Source organism: Petromyzon marinus, chromosome 28 (genome assembly GCF_048934315.1).
Source record: "Petromyzon marinus isolate PM22_M1 ecotype Great Lakes invasive population chromosome 28, UKy_Petmar_22M1.pri1.0, whole genome shotgun sequence".
Classification (NCBI taxonomy): Eukaryota; Metazoa; Chordata; class Hyperoartia; order Petromyzontiformes; family Petromyzontidae; genus Petromyzon; species Petromyzon marinus.
The window spans coordinates 5,850,554-5,867,486 of record NC_133694.1 but is presented as its reverse complement, the minus strand read 5'-3'; the positions used below and the strand labels follow the sequence as shown (position 1 = coordinate 5,867,486).

The 16,933-nt window shown below is 45.8% G+C and overlaps 1 protein-coding gene across 6 annotated transcripts; it reads right to left on the bottom strand.

Moving 5' to 3' along the window:
- Positions 1 to 334: 334 nt before the first annotated feature.
- On the bottom strand, positions 335 to 16,933 carry CPTP (ceramide-1-phosphate transfer protein). Of its 6 annotated transcripts, none has more exons than XM_076070288.1 (6): positions 16,806 to 16,933; positions 15,494 to 15,631; positions 12,532 to 12,576; positions 11,645 to 11,853; positions 6,543 to 7,000; positions 335 to 4,183 (listed from the first exon to the last, which is right to left on the bottom strand). In XM_076070288.1, exons 2-6 carry the CDS (start codon positions 15,585 to 15,587, stop codon positions 3,664 to 3,666), a joined length of 1,326 nt encoding a protein of 441 aa, XP_075926403.1. In that variant the 5' UTR covers positions 15,588 to 15,631; positions 16,806 to 16,933; the 3' UTR covers positions 335 to 3,663. The 6 variants fall into 6 exon arrangements, with proteins under 6 accessions (XP_075926403.1, XP_075926402.1, XP_075926404.1 ...); XM_076070287.1 differs by lacking the exon at positions 16,806 to 16,933 and adding an exon at positions 16,198 to 16,335; XM_076070289.1 differs by lacking the exon at positions 16,806 to 16,933 and adding an exon at positions 16,198 to 16,335 and having other exon boundaries at positions 11,645 to 11,838.

The window sequence follows — 16,933 nt, the reverse complement described above, 5'->3', positions numbered from 1 at the left end:
AATTGACTACATTTCTACGTAAAATCTGACACTGTATTGAAGTTTTAGCCTTTTAAGAACAGTGCACATGTTCATCTTTCTCCAAAATGTCAATATGCATATATACTTTGCATGACTAACTGTACAAACATTAAAAAAAATAGAATAGACATTTAAATGTTCATTTTCAAAATTAGATTGCAATGACTATTGATAAACTCTGCAAATATTGCTTATCTATATACTTTGTTTAAAGTTAGCCAAATCGTCTTATTGCATTCACATCATTACACCAACTCACTGCTACTATATAAACAGCACATTTTATATCAGAATAAAACCATCACCAGCAATGTACATTTCCATCCTTTATTAAACCAAATTACAATGCACCCAAGTGTTTTATTTCAACGTCAAAAATAATCGTCTCGTGTACCATCCTGAAAGGTGAAACAAAAAGAGAAATAACAATTGCATAAAAGATATAGCTGCAGCAACTCATCACCCATGTAAACACCAAATATATGCTCGTAAAATAATCGCTTCGAAGTGCAATCATAATAACACCGCAACTGCCCATTCGTTTTGGTAACTTATGATGGATGCAGTATACAGTTAACTCTCAACTATCTGCAGAAATGTGAGGAGAGGGATTGCCTCTATAAAACAATACAGATGATGCAAACATGTGAATTCATTTATTAAAAAAAAAACATGTATTGCTAATTAAATATGGGGGTGAAGACAGACTGCCTGCCGTCTGTTTTTAAAGTAATCGGTTTGGTTAAACTATAAACAAATTTTATTTGACCAGATAAGGCCCAGAGCTATATAAGCGATTTTTCAGAAGCGACCTGGCCACATGATCACCCAATGAAGTGACTTATGTGGACATTCATAGTAGCTGAAAGGCATGTTTATAAATGTGGAGGGAAAAAAAAACAGAGGCCCTGGAGAAAAATCCACGTGACCACGGGGAGAGAATTCATACTCCAAATATTACAGACATCCGGGTCGGGATCGAACCCACGGTCTTCTACATATCCGGCGAGGTAGTTAACATGTCACCACCATGGCAACCCTTGGTTGGTCACATGTTCGCAGTTAACGTGGGCACAAAGTTGCTGAACGAGTGAAGAGCAGCTAATAGAACCTCCACGTGCATAAAGATTGCAGCTCATGGTAAAGCAGAAGGTACCCATTATAACATGGCAAGTTCAACACATCACCCCTACGGGGTGGATAAAATAAGCACACCAAGGCCAAGAGAACCACTTCGGAGGCAAGTCAAAGAGCGGTTTCTCCTCGTTGCGGCTCAGGGCTCCACTTGGTGGAAGCTACAAAATCCCTCGGGTTTTACAGTGTTGGGTGATGTGCACATGTGGATTGAATGGTAATTGCAATGCAAAAGCAATACTCAACAATGCACCGTCGCTGTGCTGAACTAAAAACCAGTTTCTCCGTGAAACTGCCCAATATTTTCGTGGCCACGTGGCGAAAGCGCTGATGACGTTGCTGCCATCGTACACCGGTAACGCCATCCACCTGCATACTGAAACATGACTGCAAAAACTTCGAAGCCGGTTTGTAGCCCAACCCTATGAACTGGAGCCATGTACCACCAATGGCTGTCCCTGTGTGTGGACTAGAACATTCAATCACTAAAAATGGCTCAGGACTGTATTCAGGAGATATGCATCACCGATTACTCATTTCATTATTAAGACACTTATTGTGAATGCTTTCTACATGCATACATGCAAAATGGGGAAACAGCTTTTATCGTGTTTGACCTTATGGAAATTTAAATTGATCAGCTATTTTGCACAATTCACTACCACAAAGATGTATTGTGTATCGTGACTTCCAATAATTGGAATTTGTAGAAATGTGTTCATCCCTGATATTTCAGATGTGCAACTGATTTGGAGCATAAAGACGTATGCACACATTGCAAACTCAATGGTACATTTGTATTGCATTCCAAAAGTAGATGTAAATCAGGAGCCTAAATCAACATAAATCACATTTCACCTCGTGGTGAAAAAAACAGTGCATACTTATAAATAGGCCCGTGATGATACACCCATAAAAATTACATGAATGGTTATCATTGTGAAAATAGTGCCTCAGGGATAACGTTGACAAATTACATTCAACAAATATGAATAACAAAAACGATTCGCAAGCAAGATTTCATGCAGGTCTTTTGAGCTTTTACAATGGATTTTTTTAAATCAACCACTGCATAATATCTCTCCTGTTAATGAACTGAAAACATGGGTATCTTTAATACATTTTCTAAATGTCGCACAGCTGAGTGATTTAAAATTGGACAAAGTTTGAGGAACACGTGACCACCAAAACATGCTGGCAAAGAGATTCGACATGTAAATGTTTAAACATTCATGCAAGTGATCCCCTAGTCAAGCAACTAACATTTGTTTTAAGACTAAAGCACCTTCAACTAGCCACCAGTACTATTAACCTGCTCACGCCCCCTCTAAATAAATAAACCTGAAACCAAAAACCCATTACAAATTTAAATCTCAAAAGGCAGGAAGTTTCCTTATGTGCTTTAATTATGGGAATGCACACGAGGGGTGGATATGCTAGCAGACAACAGTTGAAGTCTACAGTTGAATCCAGACCACCAAGCATGAATGTGTCAACTTCATTCTGCCAGCTTCGATAGAGCCAGGAATAGCGGCATCCTCAACCTAACTGGGCCCAGAAGTCATTCATGTTTTATCTTATGTGTGTTAGAGGAGAACAGCCAGTAGACTAATTGGTAAGATAGAATATTCATAATAATTTACAGCCCCCATGTCGATTCAACACTGGATGAAGCGCTCTCCCCCCCCCCCCCCCCCCCCGTGTTATTGATCATGGGGATTGTTTGACCAAACTTCACAATTCTGGTCAGTGCTAGGGTTCAGATATCACTCGTCGCTGATATGAGCAGTGGTGGGGAATTCAATTCGAATCGCTGGGTTCAGACAGCAGTGAGTTAACCTTGGGCCATTGCGCCACTGATAAAAAAAAAAATTTGGCCAAAAATGTTCAGTTTTAAAACAAGGCATTTATAACGAGAAATTAACATGACAAAAAGCGTATTATATAGCCTGAATCCTAAACTATCGTTAGTCTCTTGAAGCATACATTTCAGGAACCCACTGCCTTAAAATTTACAAATAGGGCCTTGAACTATGCCAAAATGGATTACCAAGTCCAAACATTTGCCACTATTCTGAACTAACCTGCCAGACTGGGTTTCATCCCAGATGTCATGAGGTGTGGCCAATATAATTAAATCCTTGACTGATAGCTTTGCAAGCGAATTACATTCATCATATTTAGCCACTCCTTGCATTGGTATTCTGCACCCAGTTTTACAAGGTTGCTACATTAAGGGAAAGCTGGTGTGACAAACATGAATGAGCAAGGGAACGGCTGCATCAACTCTGGCATGCAATTCAGTAGTTGGGAGGGGTCCAAATAATAAAGTGCTTGTGTGGCTTGGTTAAAAATGCTGAACTGTCCTCAACAAGCAGCCTACACACCCCGTACCTACAATATTTCACCCATTTAAGCATTCTGTTAACAATAACCACGGCACCATCTGGATCGCAGTTGGGCAAACACCGTCACGCAGCAACAACGACAGCAGCCGGCGATCAGCGCTTACGGCAAGTCCAGCATATTGTGCTCGGTGTAGACGGCCTGGGAGACATCGTACACCTTCTCGATGGCAGGCACGGCCTCTCCGAGCATGGCAACCACCTGCTCCTCGGCACCCACGTGCATCACCTCGAAGAAGGCGCTGCGCGTCGGCAGCAGGCGGAAGGCCACGGAGGACGCCTGGCGCACGATCCACGGGTGGTGTTCCGACAGGGAGCGGTCGTACGCCTCGGAGCACATCGTAGACGGACGGTCGTTCTCGCCGCTCGTGCGCAGCCGCTCCAAGAAGAGGCGCAGCCACAGCAGGGCGCGGTGGAGGCGCAGGAAGGTGCGGCAGCCGGAGGGTGGGACGCGCCTGGAGGCGGCGACGAGGTCGCCGGCCTCCAGCTCGAAGCGTGCCATGGTCTGCAGCGAGCGGTAGCGGTCGGCGTGCGGGCCAGTGCGGTAGGCCTCCAGGATGTCGAGCTTGCTGACCGCGTCGCTCGAGATGAAGGAGAACATCGTACCCAGGCTGTTCATGAACCTGGGGGGGGGGGGGGGGGGGGGGGAGAGAAGTGTCACACACACTTGTGATGGGACCAGAACTCCCACGGCTCACACGTTTTGGTATCTGGCAGGCCTAATTATCGTGTGTGAACCCGTACTTAAATAGTTATGAATGTAGAGTAACGTGAAAATGATTGAACAATAATTGATATTTTGTTATTAAGGTAATCATTCCACCACTCACTCCAAAATCTGCTGCCCTCATGCCACTACACAACCTCATGCCAACCGCAATTTGCACATTCAAACTCGAGAGGTCTCTTATTGAAACCGAACATTTCTAAAAATACAGTTCTCCATTAGCCTGAGGCTGGTGGTAACACAGAATATCAAGTATTTCATACTGTTGTTTAGTTAGGAAGTTCAATTCTTAATACCCCAGCGAAGACAAATATAGTGCATGTTAATGAATGCTTGGCAACAGAAGGCAATGTTTATTAGAATTGGACAAACCCAAAAAAACCAAAATGTCCTTAGTAGATGCAAACATTTTTCGACTTACAAAACATATTGACCCTTGGTTTGAATAAACAATGTCACAATTGTTTTTTTTTGTAAGTTCAGTATGACCTTTATATAAATCCAACTATATCATTAGATCTCCTTTGCCAGTACCAAAATATAATAGGGGTTTTCCCCTTTTTTTCTGGCAACAAAACTGAAACCTTTTTACAAGGATTCATAGCTTATCATAGTATGTTTTTTTTGTTTGCAGGTATTGTGGTTAATACAGACGTGAATCCTTGTAAAAAAAAAGGTTTCAATTTTGTTGCCAGAAAAAAAAGGGGGAAAACCCTATTATTAAATCCAACTACATAAGAAAAAATAAAAATTGGGACCACACCGACACGATAATTTACCTACTTTAAAAGATACATACTGTATATAAGCAGAACTCGATCGTGTGTGTTCAGCCCATCGGCCTATTGGCTTACAGATAAATAGTTTCAAACAGCATTTTTGATTAAGAAAGCAACCGCTTGGACCGGTTTCGACCTTCATGTGCATAAGGGAAACCACGACACAACATCCACTCAAGCATTATAGTGCACACCACAGCAATATAAACAACACTGCAATGTTAAAACACTTACTACATAGAGGATCTTTATCTAAAATATATATACCATCTTGTGGAACGATAAAGACCAAAGCGACACCATAATTTGACAAAAGCATTGGCAAGTGCATTAATTAATAAAAGTCAATCATGTGCTTGTAATTTTTTTTTATAGCATTAATGATGAATTGCGATGGGTTTGTTAAAATAAACATTGGTCAATAGTGAATATGAATGCGTTGGTTAAATAAAAGACATCAATCACTCCATCAATGATGGATCTCAATAGTTTGGTTATATAAAGGTCAATCAATACTCATGAATCTCATAGGGCCGCTTACAGAAACATTACCAATAAATCAATAACCATTAACCTTGCATATGCATGGTTTTTTCCCCTTTCTGTACTACATAGTTTGTGGTTTGGTTCCCCCCCCCCTCCGTCTACTGGACGTATTGATTGTATCAGAAAGATAATCGTGAGGGCAACAACGAAGCTTAACTCAGACGTAACGTGCACATTGACCAAAGTACTTTATTGCAAGCAAGCTTAAGATGACGGCTCACGCAGTAACTCACCAGGTACAGACGCTTATAGACACACACACAGAGTCACAGATAGTTGCACAGACTCAACAATCACCAAGTGTAAAAAAATAGATTTTACCCCCTTTTAACTGGCACAAAAAACGACACCTTTATTCAAGGCATCACGTTTGCAATAACCACAACACAAGCAGTCATAATGCAAACAAAAAAAGAGACAACTCTGATAATAATATTGGCACTGTCCTTGAATTTAAAAGGCGTATGTCTTCTGGTCCAACACCAGTGGACTCTAAAGAAAGCCGTCTCGGGTGTAGAGCAATACAATTCAAGGACAGTGCCAATATTATTATCAGAGTTGTCTTTTTTTAGTTTGCATTTTGACTGCTTGTGTTGCGCTTATTGCAAACATGATGCCTTGAATAAAGGGTGTCAGTTTTTGAGCTAGTTAAAAGGGTAAAACCCTATTACTACATCTTGTTACTGGCAAAGGAGGTCTCTCAATGTAATCACCAAGTGCTTGGTTGGCGTTATACCACGGCGCTTTGTGCCAGGCTACGTGCACGCTGGCCCTCAACGCTCCCCCCCCCCACAACAACAACAACAAAGCACACACGAACGCCACGCACAGTAGACACAACCAACACGACTGTCTGGTCGTGGAGGAGAAGGAAGAGGAGGAGGAGGAAGAGGAGAAGAGGAGGAGGAAGGGTTTCACGTCGCTCCTCACTTGATAAGTCCCCGCCAGCCCTGCGCGTACTCCTCCAGCAGCACCTCGCCGCGCTCGTCCAGGCAGAGACGGAAGGCGTCCAGCACGTCCCGCAAGCAGAACACCTCCTCCTGGCCGCCGCCCTTACACTCGGTGGCCATGGCTCCCTCCTCGTCTCCTCTTCCTCCTCCTCCTCGTCTGCCCTCCTCGTCGCCTTTCCCTTCCTCGCCTCGTCCCCCGCCTGGCCTGACGCTCTCTCCTCCTCCTCCGATCCCCTGTCGTGCGAGTTCACCTCGACCCGGTGGATGTCCTCCGTCCCTGCTCTCGTGTTCACCTCCTCGAGCTCCCTCACCTCCTCTGTCTCCACCTAGTCCTGCTCCCTCACCTCCTCGTCCTCGTCGTCTGCTGCCTCTCGCTTCCTCGTCCGGGTCCAGGTGAAGGCCGCCGGGCGGGGCCTCGCGGGGCGCGGCCGCAGTCGCCTGCGTTGGCCCCAAACGTTACGAGAACTTGATGTTAGAAAAAAAAATAAAGTTAATTATTACTACGACGACTGGGGCTGCTATTATTAAGCAGCAGCGCCACTCCCTGCTGTGTGTTGTATGACGGCGTACAGCGAGCGTCTAAGAGGTGATACTGTACGACTGTACCTGCCGCACGAGGCGTGGCGGTGCTGCCGCGATCCATTTAACGACCACAACGCGGCGCTGGGCCGCCTCGCGCCGCAGATTCGTGGCATCGCTGCCGCAGTTGAATAGCGCCACCCCCCACCCCCCATCCCCCTACCCCAATCCCCCTACCCCCCACTCCCCATCCACCCCCATCCCCTCCCCCCAACCCCCTCCCCCCATCCCCCCTCCTCCCCCACCCCTACCCCCTTCCCCCTAACCCCCTCTTCCCCCCTATCCCCCTCCTCCACCCACCCCCCTGCTCCTCCCCCCACCCCTCCCTCCTCACCTCACTCCCTCTCCTCCCCCCACACCCCCTCCACCCTCCTCCCCCTTCACCCCCACCCCCTCCATCCCCCCAACCCCCGACTATTCCCCCACCACCCTCCCCACCCCCTACCCCATCCCAGGGCAGGAAAAAAGCCAGTTCCACATTCTGCGCGGCGAGATTCAAACATGGGGGGGGGATTTAAACCGCTGTAAGAATATCCCCTTTACTCAAATAGTGACATACTTATTCTTTGGGTCTTTCCATAAAGTTACGTACATAGAAAAAAATAACAATAAAATAATAAAAAAATGAAGTGAATAAAAAATACTCTTTGGGTCTTTCGGTAAAGTCAGTAGATAGAAAAATAATAAAATAATAAACTATTTTAAAAATCACGACGTTTCGATCGCTTCGCAACGTGACTTTACCGAAAGACCCAAAGAGTATGAATTCCTGCAGTCACGAAAGCTTTAAGTCAAGAATAAAAAAATATATAAAAAAATATCACGATGTTTCCATCGCAACACAAGCAATCATCATCAGGAGAAAAAAGAGGGGGAAAGCTGCTGAGGCAGGCTGTTTTAAAGGTTTGAAATGGGTGTAGCGGCAGACATGGGCAAAGTACGGCCCGTTGGGCTTTTTAATAAAATTTTACCTTTCTCCTGTAATGCCCCCATTACCCCATTAGATGGCGAACTTTGACCATCCATCTGTTCCTGGCCCGGCCCCTTTGTCAAATTTTTGAACCCACTTTGGCCCGCGAGTCAAAAAATTTGCCCACACCTGGACTGTAGCCCAAGGGTCATAAACGAAGTGGGCGGGGCTAGTTATGTTAATGTAAGAAATTTGCATGTCAATGTAAGATCGGAGAGCGACCTCCACGACGACGAAGGCACGGAGGTGGCCATTGTCTTGTGAGATATTAGCATGTCAATGTAAGATCGCAGAGCCACCGCCACATCGAGGACACGAGCGACGGCGGCTGTGTTAGTGTGAGACATTTAACCTGTTAATGTAAAATCAGAGATTAGCATGTCAATGTAAGATCGCAGAGCCACCGCCACATCGAGGACACGAGCGACGGCGGATGTGTTAGTGTAAGACATTTAACCTGTTAATGTAAAATCAGAGATTAGCATGTCAATGTAAGATCGCAGAGCCACCGCCACATCGAGGACACGAGCGATGGTGGATGTGTTAGTGTAAGACATTTAACCTGTTAATGTAAAATCAGAGATTAGCATGCAAATGTAAGATCGCAGAGCCACCGCCACATCGAGGACACGAGCGACGGTGGCTGTGTTAGTGTGAGACATTTAACCTGTTAATGTAAAATCAGAGAGTCGAAAATAACGGCTAACATCGGAAGGTAGGATGGAAACATCACAGCCAGTTATGACTTAAACTGGTTAATAACGTCCTTCCAATGAATGCTCAGTTTGTACTCTTCTCGGTTGAAATTGTGTCTGTGTCTGTATACCTGGATGGCTTCATGAACGAATCTTTGTTGATAGCCAGTGGGTTTGCAAAGTACCTTCGTCTTAGAGAAATCAATTTCGTGTGAGCCCACCGCATTAAAACAATTATCAGCCGCGGCTGAGGTATTGGTCCTACAGTATTTCAGATCTGCCTTGTGTTCACGAACACGGTCCGAGACATGTCGCTTAGTTTCCCCAATGTAACTACTGCCGCAGACACAGCTTAGTTTGTAGACGTCGGGGGTATGTCAGGGATCTCATCCTTCACAGATGAGATCAGATCCTAAATTGTATGTACTGTGTTAAAGCGAACCTGGATCTTGTGTTTGCTCATGATTTTGGAAATCTTTTTAGTGACCCCTGCTATGTATACCAATTCAGACCTTATTGGTCACACCGTTCCCCTTATACATCTCAACGTTCATCCTACAAAGTCCCATCACAAGAAGAGAAACACAAACAAATAGACAAGAAAAAATAGTTGTTGCCCGTATAGAAACGGCTGTACGCCGTATGAACCTGAAAACTCGATTTCCCTGTACAGGAATACGGGGCAAACCGGCTAGAGAGCGTTGGCAATGCGGTGTTGGTGGCACCAACGATATTTAACCCCGACGACATCTTGATATGGAAACATGTGGCAACAGCCCAGGCTGATGTGTCCTAGAGATTACAGCACTAAGTTATACGTAGGGGGGATTCCTGATGGCTGTACATTCTTAAGCTGATATGACTGACATTATTTGCCGAAAAGAGCTGATTTTCGTCACGCCTCCTTTTCACTCTGCTATCGCTACTACCGTGGTTACTATCGCTCGTTGATTCCTCCACCCATGCTTGAGGACTCGGGTCGACCAGGCTCAATGTTCCATCTCATCCGTCCTGTGTTCAACCATCGTCGTGCCAGCAGCTCACAACAAAACAATCACGAAGTGGCGGTAACGTCACTACGGGAGGTCACAACGCTTTCTCTTCCTGCCTCTTCTCTCACACTTCTCCCTCTTTGAAATTTGCTCCAATCGTCTCTCTCACTTTCCCAAGTTCCCGTAAACCTTGCTCAGTACAAGCAACGTTTTCACCCTTATTGTCGTTTACACATTTGACCCTGCTGTGTTGTTGGTGGCCGTTTGAAGTTCCGTGCCTGTTACTTAACAACTGTCTTAAAAACAACACACACACACAAGACCCTTCACGTACAAATGTACCGGCTCGCTTCTTAGGAACATGAATGTCGTTCAAGCGATGGCTATCATCTGTAATCCAGCGCTTTGGAACCAGGGGCTGATGGATGATGTAAGAGCAGTGTTATTCACTCATTTTCAGAGTGGGGCACTTTTGCCGATAAGACATCAGCGTGAGGGCCACCGCACATTTGAAACCATTGGGGTTGGACAGCAGCACGATTGGGGGCGTTTTCAAATGTGTGTATTGTCGGGGCCGCACATCAGGGGGGCTTCACTAAAGGCCACGAGGGACCGCCAGTGGCCTGCGGGCCTTGCAATAAAGAACACTGCTGTCGAGATTGATCAAACTCCCCAAACCCACTGGACCAGGAGGTGGCAGCATAGGAGATGACAAAGCAAAATGGCTTTGTGCACCCCTTTGAGTGGTATTCCCTTGGATATGGGAAGGCTGGGTGGCTCTAACGATAGCACTTGCGTCTCACGGCACGAAGGACCTGGGTTCAATTCCTGGCTCGGGCGCCACTTTGAGCGGCGTTGCGCGTTCTCCCTCTGTTCCGCACGGATTATCCTCCAGGTGCTCTGGTTGATAATTCAAATCTTTCAATGGTGAAGAAACCCCATCACAACAGAAATAACATCCTCGTCAGTTACAGATCTGAATTACTGCACTGTTTGTGGGCGGTGAATTGGTCAGGGCGGATACATGACATTGTACTGTGTTGTTATTTCCATTTGAGTGATATTGCTCTATCTTCGAATGTTTGCTAAACTCAAGGTTGTTTTCCCCCTGCCAAATGAATGGGTTGTTTCACTATTGGTCAATCATTAAACTGGCCGTTAAATCCCCAGCAAACTGTACAGCGTGTTCTGAGTGCACTGCAGTTAACATGCATTCAATTGTCTATACCACCTTGTGTTCCATATCTATACATAAAGTAACATTTATGTCAGTCCATCAGCCTGTTGGCCTTGTGGATGTACGGTAAGCAGCACCATTTGTTCAAACACAAACATTCTGGGCCGGTTTTCAGTCTTTTGGGGCTCATCAGCAGTGTTAATGCATTTATAATTGCACTGTAGTGGAGGTTCTTTCCTTTTAAAGAGGACCCATTCCATTCACCAGCACCCTTGAGCCGTAACGATGGCATCCCATGGGCCCTGGGACTGCCGGGTGTACAGGAGGACGTGGGTTCGATGCACACCCTGATGCCTGTATATTTGGAGTTTGCATGTTCACCCCGTGGTCGCGTGTGTTTTTCTCCAGGTCCTCCGGTTTTTCCCTCCACATTTATATAATCAATAAATGTCCACATGATAACTTTGTTGAGCTATCATTTGTGCAAAGGTTGCTTCTGAAAAAGAGCTACATAGCTCAGTGGGCCTTCCCTGATGAAATTATAAATCGTTTAGTTTTGGTTTCAAACACACTATGGCACTAAAATCTGCCTTCTGCTGGGTTCTGGTGACAGCACCACTGCACCTGACCAAATGCTGTATAGAGTTGTCCAGTTTTTGGAGAGCCTACCTGTCGCCCGTGTGCCTCGGGCCACTGCAGACGGATGGGCTGGAAGCAGTGGACCCAAGATGATCCAGGGCCACACAGCGAGGGTGGCCTCACTTGAGACTCGGGCCTCTTGTGCCGGCGTGTCGCACGTGAAGGCCTCGCCAACTCAGGCCATACGGGTTCATCCAATGCCTCGTCCACCGGCACGGGTGTGTCTGCCGACGCAACAACTGCACATCACCGTCACCATCGACTCTCCTGCGGTACCGCGTCTTGTCCGGCACGACGTCCGGCGTTTTTCTGCATGTCCTGCTTCAAGAACTCGAATCGAAATTAGTTCCTGAATCAGTTTTGCCGTACGGCACAGCCACAAAAACCTAAACAGCAGTGCACATCGTCGGGGTCAGCGTGAAGGTGTTGCTTGTCTCTTTACAGTTTGGTCCATTGACCTTTGGCTACCATTGCCATGATTATCGTAAATACCAGGTGTGTGACCATTCACTTCCCGCACATCGAAAATTTGATGGAGGTTCGTGATTCGACAAAAAATGTAAATATATTTAAACTGCGAGGAATTTCATAACTGCAATATAGTGGCCCCTTAAAATCACATCCGCAATAGGCTCGCTGTGCTGGGACCACCGCTGTTTTACGTTAGTATGTTGAACCTCTTTCGCACCATACGTAGCCAACCGTGCGAATCGGAGGTGACATCCACATCACAATCAGAACGCTCGCTTGAGTCGTCCGTTAGTCCTTAAAACAAAAAAGACGGTGTCAGACAACGACTGGAATTTTACGTTTCAGTCCTTCCACACTGGCTCGCTGGCCCCCATGGCCCCCACAATCTTCACATCAGCGTTTTATTTACGACCCCAGTGCACACGCGGCAGCCTTCTGGACTTTACCTTCCAAGTGTGATTCGTGGTCTTTGCTTATCTCGTATTCCGTGCCTGCGGACACAAACGGATCAGATGACTGATTCCACTGCGACTGGTTGTAATATCCACACTCGTTTTTCTGATTAACTGCATTTTGCAAGATGCTTTACACATGTTTTAATTTGTGGCATTCGTCATCTGGACCATGGGAGATTGCTTTGTGGGGTGGGGTGTGGGAGGGATTGATCATGGCTGATAGAAGTAAAATGCAAAGATACAGCTCTGGCATTACTTGCTCGCGTCACTGCTCTAAGGAAGGAGACATCCACTGTAGGTGACCTTGGCCTACTCGTCCACGCTTGCCCGACGTCTTGTAAGAGGTGGGAGTACCCACACTTTGGCCCACCGCACGCAACTGTGTCTGGTGCATCCATTTATACCGCCTGGCTGGATGCAGGTGCAGTGCCGGATTATTATTCTAGAAGCAAAAGTATCTACATATGTAGTAGCTGTTACATATGTAGTAGCTACTACATATGTAACAGCTACTACATAGTAGCTACTACATATGTAGTAGCTACTATGTAGTAGCTACTACTTAGTTACTACATAGTAGCTACTACATATGTAGTAGTAGCTATGTAGTAGCTGTTACATATGTAGTTACTACTACATATGTAGCTACTACATATACCTTAATTATGGCGACTTTTTCTGATATAATCGTAAACTATTTTGACACCGATGGTTGTACGGTATAGATGGGCAATGGGGTACCTCTACAATTCGTCGTATATACAAGTAGTAGGTTCTGTACCATGTTACGATCCACAATCCCATCTCTAGTAGTAGTACCTACTAGTAATTGTAAGTTCTGTACCACGTTACGATCCACCATCCCATCTCTTTGCTTCGATTTAAGTACTTTCAGTTTACGTTTTGGTTTCAGGAACGCCATCCTGGGCATTCTGCTACTGATGCTCCTGCTATTATGGAGTGACTCATGCAGCCAGCTATGGCTGCGGGGTTTGATCGTACATGTTATGTATATCGTTTGTTGTTAGATTTGAATCACAGTTCCTATGATTACTGTTACATTGTTTTTGTGGCTTTATTTTGGTGATTTTGAGGACGGTTTGGTCTGGCTATGTTTGTTGTAGTACTGAGTTGGCCTGATAACTGTAATCTACATTGTCTTATGGTTGTTATTGTTTGACGTGCATCCGATTGAGATTTTTGCACACATCGTTGAAATGCGGTGTTGTTTCTGGAAGGCTTTGCTGTTTTTTCCAGGATGTTTCTGTTGCGTGTAGTCACTTTAATATTTTTCTTGTTCATGTTTTTGTTTTGTTGCGGTTGCACCCGAGTCAAGAGCCGCATGGCTCACAGGGTTATACCTAATAAACGAAACTGAAACTAAACCGGGATATGCCTGTATCACTGTTGGTGCAATAGCCATGCCACTCCCGTGCATCATCTGCATCATCCGCTTCAAAGCGGACGTTAAAGATCCCATGACTTCACTCGCAAGAGTAGGCCATCGTGTGTGCCGGCGTAATTGTACCAATGTTTTGCCAAATTCGAAAATTGCACTGCAAATTACTCAATTGGGATTGTACATGGTAATGATCGCGCCCCCTACTGGCAAACTAATACCACAAGTCACTCTATTGCAAATGAGACTTCATCCCAGGTCTCTGGAGTTCTCACCCGGCTAAACTAATGAACATACAACAAGTACAGGTCAAAACTTAAAACATATTTACAGCAGTATATTAGTGAGTTTAAATGTTTCAAGTATATAACCTACAACGTGTTAAGTGACACTGTTTTAAATACAAATATGCACGCATATATTTAGACATTTCTTATAAAGTATATATTTTAAGTACGGTATACATTTCTTAAAGACAATACAAACTTGCACGTGTCATACTCCATTCATTACAAAAAATAGGCACCTAATTTAATGGAACGTGTCTAAAAAAAGCCTAATTAAAACTTTTTATTTTACCAGGTAAGGCCCATTGAGCTGTATAGCTCTTTAACAGATGTGACCCGGCCACAAATGATAGCCCAACAAAGTGGCTTATATTGTGGAAATGTACACAAACCGAATTACTCCGAATGCATGTTTTTAAATGTGGAGGGGGAAAATCGAAGGACCCGAAGAAAAATCCATGCGACCACGGGGAGAGAGAGAGAGACACGCAAACTCCAAATATATAGCAGGCGTCAAGGTTCAGGAATCGAACACACGACCTCCTGCATACCAGGCGAGGTAGTTAACATCTCCTAGCCACCGTGGTGTCTGGCAGTATGTGCAGTGACGAGACGGAGTAATACATTCAATTTGCGTGCAGTTGGATAGTATTACATCACAGGATCGTGAGAGGTGGTTGGGGCTGCCTTCATCCAGCAGTGGATTGACCACGGCTGAATGGTAATCGTGATGATACACGGGCTGGGGTTCAAACATCGCTGACAGTTTATATGGCAACTGTACACTCCTTCGTCAAGGCATTAAAATCTCTGACTCACGAACACGACTGCACGTATATATACTGCACATGCACTGGTGTCACATTACTGGTTTAAACTGCATCCCCAGAGACGACAATCACAGAGATGATTATCAATCCACCTCTCACCTGCGTTAGTATACAACTCCGCCAATATATTTGTACGAGAGGCGGAGGGGGGGTTATGCATAACTGCACTATGAACCTGACTACCCGAGTTCATTTCCCGGCCACGGTTAACATAAGTTAACCCCCTCCCCTAACCTTTACCAAAACCTGCATTGAAGTCAACTCAAATAGTAGCAGGAATCCGGCTAGCCATGAAGCTATTCTTCACAGTTATATCCAGTATGGGCTGGTCAGCGGGTTACAACATCAAACAAATCAAAATACAATAGAGAAAACGTCAAGCGAGTCACCATGAATCGTACGAGTCCCGATCTATCAAGAACGAAGTCATCACTCACCCCTGGGTCGCTGCAAGATGATGACGAGGATGTACAGGGCTAGAGCAGCGGCGGCCAGGTGAAGACCCCAGCGCCTGGCGAACGCCCCAGCCATGTGCCAATGTGACCGCGTGTTCGCGTGGTGGTCTGCGTGTGCCTCTGGGGAGCGGTGGGACAGCGGTTAGGGGCGCTCTGCTACAACAACAACAACAACAAAAAAACCCGGCGAACCGAGTTCGATTCCTGCTCACGGACACCGACACCTGTGACCATTAATCTGAACCAGTCATGGACCTCCCCTGTGGGCGATGTTGTAAACATCGTCACTGTGGGGAGACGAAGGCGGCCGGGCGTGGTGCTGGCACACCCACCACCTCGTGTGCCGTGCCGGACTTCGCAGGTGCTCGCTAACAGCACTTGCCCCAAAAGTATGCTACGGCTAAAGGAGAGGTTCTTAGTCGCTGTGTGTATGACTGTGTGTTACTGTGTCTGTGTGTGTGACTGTGTTCCTGTGTCACACAGGAACACAGTCACATACACAGAGACAACGTCACACAGTCACACACACTGACTGTGTTACTGTGTCTCTGTGTGACTGTGTTACTCTGTCACTCTATGTGTGACTATGTGTTACTGTGTCTCTGTGTGTCTTACTGTGTCTGTCTGTGTGTGTGTGACTGTGGGGAGCGATGGTGTAGTGGTTAGCGCTACGCTGCGCTACGAACCTGGCGACCCGGGTTCGATTCCCGCTCACGGCCAACACCAGTGACGATTATCTGAACCGTTCTTGGGCCTCCTCTAGGTCGACTCAGCCTCAAATGAGTACCTGGTGGGGTGTGTTAACATCGCCACTAGGGAGACAAAGGCGGTCGGGCGTAGTGCTGGCCACCCACCCCCTCGTGTACCGTTCCGGCCTTCATAGGTGCTCGCTAACAGCACTTGCCCCTACAGTCTGTTAAGGCTGTGTTACTGTCTCTGTGTGTGTTACTGTCTCTGTGTGTGTTACTGTCTCTCTGTGTGTTACTGTCTCTCTGTGTGTTACTGTGTCTCTGTGTGTGTGTGGACTTCGTGTGCGTTGTGACTATGTGCCACCGAAGGTCAGCACTTTCCAGATAAACAGCTTACTCGTGCAAGGCTATCAACAAAATCTATCTTCTGTTCTCCACGTCAAATTCGCTGCGTTTGCATTGCGCCTTGCAGCAGCACACAGTGACCTGTCAATGCCCGTGTGAAAGATCGCTCCGATCCAAGTTATCCGACTTTTAAACGCATCAATAAAACGTGTGCCGAGTAACGTTCTCCATTCGTTATGGTGTCAAGTAATGCGCTTTACCATACGTATTCTTGAGTCTTGAGGCTCGTTGTTAGGAGTGCATTACTCGGGATGTTTCACTGTTACGTGCGGTAAATGTTGGAACAAAATAAAATACTGGAGCGATCTGCAAACAGTCCACGTAAATC

What these genes read in the sequence shown, in the direction of transcription:
- CPTP (XM_076070288.1), bottom strand. Translation starts at nt 15,587, where the DNA reads ATGGCTGGGGCGTTCGCCAGGCGCTGGGGTCTTCACCTGGCCGCCGCT. An exon ending in CATCTTGCAGCGACCCAGGG is followed by an intron (nt 12,577 to 15,493) that starts GTGAGTGATGAC and finishes TTGTGTCCGCAG; the next exon opens with GCACGGAATACGAGATAAGC. An exon ending in GGCTGGCGGGGACTTATCAA is followed by an intron (nt 4,184 to 6,542) that starts GTGAGGAGCGAC and finishes CCCCCCCCCCAG; the next exon opens with GTTCATGAACAGCCTGGGTA.